The sequence below is a fragment of the Saccopteryx bilineata genome, chromosome 9, assembly GCF_036850765.1.
Source record: "Saccopteryx bilineata isolate mSacBil1 chromosome 9, mSacBil1_pri_phased_curated, whole genome shotgun sequence".
Taxonomy (NCBI): domain Eukaryota; kingdom Metazoa; phylum Chordata; class Mammalia; order Chiroptera; family Emballonuridae; genus Saccopteryx; species Saccopteryx bilineata.
Window position 1 is genome coordinate 5,138,282 of NC_089498.1, and position 6,885 is coordinate 5,145,166.

At 49.3% G+C, this 6,885-nt stretch overlaps 1 protein-coding gene across 3 annotated transcripts in view; it reads right to left on the bottom strand.

Annotated features, from left to right (window-relative positions):
- BRD7 (bromodomain containing 7) overlaps window positions 1-6,599 on the bottom strand; it is a 32,023-nt gene extending 25,424 nt beyond the window's left edge. For 2 of the 3 annotated variants that reach the window (XM_066243946.1, XM_066243945.1), the window contains exons 1-2: window positions 6,288-6,598; window positions 5,858-6,066 (exon numbers count right to left, since the gene is read on the bottom strand). In XM_066243946.1, coding sequence (XP_066100043.1) covers window positions 5,858-6,066; window positions 6,288-6,336 — 258 coding nt within the window. In that variant the 5' untranslated portion in view covers window positions 6,337-6,598. Of the gene's footprint in view, window positions 1-5,857; window positions 6,067-6,287 lie in introns of all 3 variants that reach the window. The other variant, XM_066243947.1, reaches the window with a different exon arrangement.
- Between the last annotated feature and the right edge of the window lie 286 nt (window positions 6,600-6,885).

Sequence of the window (6,885 nt, forward strand, 5' to 3'; positions counted from 1 at the left end):
GACTTGTGTTTTGACAGACTTCCCATTCTGCTTAGTAATTATAGTCATTCATTTCTCCTCTGTAGTTAGGAGCTACTTCAACATCTATGTCTCAGTCAACTCAGCAATAAAATGAAACTAAGAGCACCTACCCCACGGAGCAGCAAGGATTAAAGCAGTGGTTTTCCACTGCTGGTCCGTGGACTGGGACCAGTTTGCCAGAAATTTTGTGCTGGTCCAATAAAGAGTTAACCGCCCTGATGTTGCAGGAAGAGCACAGACCCAATGATTATAGACCCTATAATTGTCCTACAACATCAAAGTGGTTAACTCTCTCACAGACCGGGCGGCTGAAACACACTGGATTACAGCACTACAACAGTAAACACAGAACGCAGAAAAACACATGGCGCGCCGCGAGCACTTACACGATAGCTTCCACGAGTATGTATCCCCTGTGGACTTAGTACAAGGGCTTGAGAATTAGTCATATGAATAAGAGTTTTACATAACCTCAGCTCTATAACTATCCTGCACGTTAATGCTTGTAATAAAAAATGTTTTTAATAACACATTTTACTCTGATAAATCCCCTAGCAATGGGGCCAGCCAACTTCTTGAAGCAGCTAAACCGGAAGCTGACTTGCAAAGCGGTTTGGACAGAATCTGGATTGGGGTCATGCTCTTCAGAACAGGGCTGAGTTCCAGCAGAAGAGTTCAGACCTTTCTCCTAGCTATTCAATGACAGCCTTTGAAGCAGGTCTCCTTATACTCCATCTCTATAGCAGCCTCTGCTAGATACTGTTACCAGATTAATAAAGACGCAGCTTCTAGCATTCTTCCAACAGGAACGTTTGACCCCCAGGGCCTCTACATTCAAGCTCAAACTTCCTATTGCAACATCTCAGCGGCCTCGCAAATCTCATCCTATACTCACTCCCCTTCCTGCTCCTTTACGATGATCATACTCGTCTGCTGGCTAATGGTGAGGGGCAGTGTAAGTGTATTCACATTACTATACAGCCAATGTCCAGGACTTTGTCACACCCATGAAATACTACCTACTTCCCCCTAACATAAAACACTAAGCACAGGACCCAGCATGTATGTGCTTAGTAAGTACCAGTCATTTGTAAAGGTCCCATGTAGTTTTTCAGTAATCATAGTGGGTGTATGTACAAATGTGTGTATCTGTATACATATGGGTGTACGTACACATGTGTGTATCTGTATACATATGGGTGTATGTACACATGTGTGTATCTGTATACATATGGGTGTACGTACACATGTGTGTATCTGTATACATATGGGTGTATGTACACGTGTGTATCTGTATACATATGGGTGTACGTACACGTGTGTATCTGTATACATATACATGCATGCACACACAATTTTATAAACACTTCTGTAATCTTTACAAGTCACCACTTCATCAGTGTGATGGCCAGAGAACTGTCCCTCTCACTCCTTACTTTACTTAGCTGTCCTCATGTGCCTGTATTGCTACATCACATGGTATGAGCATTTTTTCCATGAGTAGTTTTTAAAATATGTATCGTGTGAATAAGTGACTTGAAAACGCTGAAGGCGACTCTCTGGGAGGGAAATGTTCTACAAGAGTTATGCCAGCATGCCAACTCTCTGCCGACTGCTCAGCATTCACGTTTGAGGGAAAGAAGCCAACCCCCCATTTCACAGGAGCGACGTCCAGATCATGGTCAGGTCAAAGCTGAGGCGTGCTCTGCCCTCAGTGATCAATGGAGAGAAATATTATTGGTCCTGCCTGCTGGGGCATTTAAAACTGATACAATCGGGAATTTCCTACCAAAAAAAAAAATCATTTAACTAAGCTTTGAAAAATTACAGTTTATCTTCTCACTATTCTGGCCTGGAAAAAAGAGATGACCCAAACAGCCTCTACAGAGCCACTGACCTCAGAGAATCTGGAAATATCCCATAATCCTTAACCCCAGGTCCTCAGGAAGTAGGACCCTAAGCAGACTCACTTCACTTGAGTTTCCACTTCACTTTTTGTAAAACAGAAAGCACTCACCTACCCGTCCTCCTGTATCAGGTGTTATGAATCCGACCGGATGCAAAAGCATCTTAGCAGACAAGGGAATCCAAGTAGAACAGTGGTTAATGATCTTTAAAAGCCACTGTCAAGAAAGGGCAGAGTGGCCGGAACAGAACGGGAGGCTTCCCAGAACCTATCTTGAAGAGATCCTTATAAAAATATACAAAGATGTGTGTACAGTGAGGCTCACTGCAGCATTATTTGTAACATTAAAATATTACATGAAATAAAACGTGGTACATCAATATACCTAAATACAATGTAGTTAATGAGATAATTGATATAACAAGAAAGGAAGACTGTAGCAGCTGGCCTTACTGAGGAACCGCCAGAACTAGAACCGGAAGTGGTTAAAGAGGTTACACCTCAACTTCCAGTTAGAGGAGACGAAGGCGGGAACACAGAAGAGACAACAGTGGGTGAAAGATGCCGACACATCTGGGGATGCAGACCAAGTGGAGGAGCCTGCAGACCAGAGGGAGCACGCTGCCTCCTGCATGCACAGCTGGTCACCTGTGAGAACGCTTCAAACCCAGAGCCCTGAACAAGCTCAGAACCTGGCGAGAGCCCCAGAGCCCGCAGACCGAGGCCCCGGTCGGAACGGAGAGGAGCCAGACAGCGGAGCACTGGGCGGTGAGACCTGAGTCGCCTCCTCCTGGCTGGCCCCCGAAATACCGGCACCAGGTAAAATCCTTCCAGGAGAGATTTCCTCTGGAGAAACTGAAGAACCCAGAGAAAGTATCCTTTAGGACAGTGGTTTTCAACCCTTTTACACTTGGGGGCTAGTAAAAATAGAATTACTTTAGGGACTGCTATGGCAGAAATCACCTGAGCATAAGCAAATTCGGCTAAGATCATTGGGTCTGTAATCTTCATATAACATCAGGGTGGTTAACTCTTTTGCAGACCGGCAGTTGAAAAACAAACACTGCTACAGGGGACAGATATTTGGGGGTTCCTCACCAAAATAATCAGGTCTCTCTGTTTAGTGACTCTACAGTGAAGTACACCAGATGACAAACTCTGTCTAGGTATAAAGCATTTAATCTGCTTATTTTGTGCTGCACATTTAAATAGACTACAAAGGCTCAACAGATAACTAAAGAATGCTTTTAACATAAGAGGAGACCACATAAATGTATTTTAAAAACTTGAAGGGAAATAGAGATAATAAAGGGAGTAAAAGAAAACTAAAAGAAAACTTAAAAAAGGAAAAAACTCCATCGATTAATACCCTCAGAGAAATAAAAGATATTACAAGTACGAACAAGATGCTACTTAAACAAGGACAATTAGAGATCAAGAAGAGTTCTTAGAAATTCAAAATACAAGATCTGAAATAAAATTCAACAGCAGAACCAGAAGATAAAGTTTAGGAACTCTCCTTGAAGAACATAAAAAAAAAAAGAGAGGGAAAAGAGGAGAGAAATTGTAAGAAAATTAAGAGGATGAGTCCAGGAGTCCAAGATCTAAAATGGCCAGGGTTCCAAAAAGAGAACAGAGGAAACAGGGAAGCAAATGATCACAGAACCACTTCGAGCAAACATCTCGGAACTGAAAGCAAGACTGTCCCCTGTGAAACAGAGCCCTGAAGGACTGTCCCCTGTGAAACAGAGCCCTGAAGATAAAAGGGAGCACCCTACGGATGTCAGGAGAGCAAACACTGGTCATACACACGGGCTGAGAACCACGGTGGCAACCAACTTCTCAACAGCAAATCTGGAAGCCAGAAGACAGCAGAGCAATGGTTTCAAGATCCTGGGACTCCATGCGGGGTCAAACCATCAACCTACATGAGAAGACCATATGAAGGTAGAACGAACATCTTCAACATGCACGACCTTATAAAAACCTACCTCCTGTGGATGCTTTCTTAAGGAGTTGCTAAAGTTAGGACTCCACCAGGACGAGGGAATAAACTAAGAGGAAGGCATGGGTCCCAAGCAGAATGGAAAACCCTAAATCTAGACCAGAGCCAGAGGGGACACTGCAAGAATAGGTCTCAAAATAAAGGGAAGTGTCTGACCGCGTGAGAAACTGAAATCAGATGTGTGTTTCAGATCTGCACTTGGATATCATATTTGTATATCATAGTGAACAATTAAACAGAATCACCAATACTGCTCGAACCAGCGACTGCGGTGGACGTGTACTAGGAGAATAGAGGAAGGAGAATGCTAATTTAAATTCTCATCTTCTGTAACATGTCATCGGTCAAGGAGGTAATGTCATAAATCAGTAAACAGCAATATACACCTGCATTCAGCAACGGAGATAAATATGTGTATATAGAGAAAACTAAAAAAGTTTGGGAAGTAAAACTCCAGGACAGAACAGAAAAATGCTGTGTCAAAAGCCTTGCCATACTCTTGGCCTTTTAAAACTATATTCACAAATTACTCAACTACCATATAATAAAAAATAACTTAGTAAAAACAACTAGTTACCACTGGAGAGATTATATAAGAACTGGAGTGAGGAACACCCCGCCCCTTTTGTTCACTTCTGTACCAGTAGAATTCCTTTTTATTTTTATTTTTTTGTATTTTTTCCGAAGCTGGAACCGGGGAGAGACAGACAGACTCCCGCATGCGCCCAACCGGGATCCACCCGGCATGCCCACCAGGGGCCACGCTCTGCCCACTAGGGGGCGTAGCTCTGTTGCGACCAGAGCCATTCTAGTGCCTGAGGCAGAGGCCAAGGAGCCATCCCCAGCACCCCGGCCATCTTTGCTCCAATGGAGCCTTGGCTGCAGGAGGGGAAGAGAGAGACAGAGAGGAAGGAGGGGTGGGGGTGGAGAAGCAAATGGGCGCTTCTCCTATGTGCCCTGGCCAGGAATCGAACCCGGGTCCCCCGCATGCCAGGCCGACGCTCTACCGCTGAGCCAACCGGCCAGGGTGAATTCCTTTTTAAAAATCCTATACATATACAGAGAAACACGTGCTAGTTCAATATACTGTGTTGGCACAGTAGGGAAAGGCAATGGGAACAGCAGAAAGGAACAGATTTAAGACACTGCAAAGAGAGAACCTCCAAGATGTAAGGACTTACCAATATGTTTAATCACAAGGAACAGAACACTTGTATCGTGTTCTCAAGCGTAAGAAAAACTATAAAACTAACCTACGGCAATCTATCCTCAAGATGCAGTAACTGGTTTAATAAGCCTTTTGTGACACCTGCCAAATGGGGACCTGCAGGAGAAGCCCAGGATGTTACTTATTTAGGATTCCTCCCAGCTTACAAAACCAAGGGGGGCAGCTCCTTATTTGTATGTCTATTAACTGTCAGTGGTTTGGACAATGCTTATTTTTATTACTGGTGCCACGTCCCTTCCAGGTGTCCATCAAATCCGCTCTTCAACAGATTCGAACTTCGTTTTCAGAGACGGAAGTTGCCCGTTCAACTATCTTTATTTTGGAACAGAATGGTGAACTTGACAGACCCACTCTCTTTCGCGAGGCGTTCTGACACTCCTGGAGGCACCCCCGGAGGCCTCCCCGGACCGGCCCGGACCGGCCCTCTCTGCCCATCAGGCCGCCCCCGGCGTGGGAGTGAGCGTAGCTGGCTCCGCCTGTCATTAAGCAGAACTGCTGAAACGCACAGGTGACTTCGCGTTCCCATTCCCACTCGGCCCTGCTCCTCCTCCCAGCAAGGCAGCCTTTATAAGCGACACGGAGCCGAGGGGAACCGAGTGGGACCCGGGACGGGGACGGGGACGGGGACGGGGATGGGGATGGGGACCGGGACCGGGACGCACCCGGGCGGCGCGGAAAGGCGCGCGACCCCACTTACCTTCACGCGCCTGCGTTTCCGCCCCTTCTCCTCCCCCGGGACCTGCTTCTCGCCTTTCTTCCTCTTCTTCCGCTTTCTGTCCTTGTGTTTGTCATGGTCGTTCTTGTCTTCGAAGAGGCTCGAGTCGTGGCCCGAGCTGCCGGTGGAGAGCTCGGTGACCTCGCTGCCCCCTACCTTGAGGACCAGCTTCAGGGGCTTCTCCACGTACTCTGGGGAGGGAAGGAGAGCGGCGCGATGATGGGCGCGGCGGGGGCCCCGGAGCACCTGCTCAGTGACGGGCGCTCGCCGAGCGGGCGCCCCGAACGCCGCGCCGGGCTCCGCGGGGCCGCCTCCCGCCGCCCTCCGCGACACGCCGGGGCCCGGGGGCGCGGGCGCTCGAGGCGGCAGGGAGGCCGAAGGCGCGGCGCCCCCGCCGCGGCCCGCTCCTCACCCTCGTAGACGTGTTTGTCCGACTTGTGCTTCTTGTGCTTCTTGCCCATGTCCGCCCGGGCCCCGGTGCCCGCCCCCCGCGCCAGGCCCAGGCCGTGCGGCGCCGCTTCCGGTCCGGGCCAGGCGAGCGGAGGGCGGGAGCGGGGCCCGCGAGACCCCGCGCCGCGAGGCAGGGGGCCGGCGTGCGCCGAGCGGCGCGGGGCTCCGCACTAGAGGACGACGAGCGCGGCGCGGCCGGGGACCGAGACAGGCGGCGCGTCGGCCAGCGGCCAGCGTGGAGGCGGGAGAGAGGGCCCGCCGCGCACGCAGGGTGTAGTCGGCGGCGCGTCGCGGCCCCTGGCGGCCGGAGGTGGCGCTGCAGCCTGCGGGCTGGGGGCGGAGTCCGAGCCGGGGGCGTGGCCGGGGCGGGTCGACTGTTCTGACTCTCCCCTTTCTTCTGTCACTCTCCCTTCCATCCTCTCTCCCTCCTATCTCTTCCCCTCTACCCTCTTCCGCACTTCCCTCGTTGTCTTTCTCCTTCCCCCTTCTCTCCTGTCTCTCTTTCTCTCTCTCCCTCTAAATCTGTTTCTCTTTCCTCTCTCTTTCGTTTTTCTTCCCTT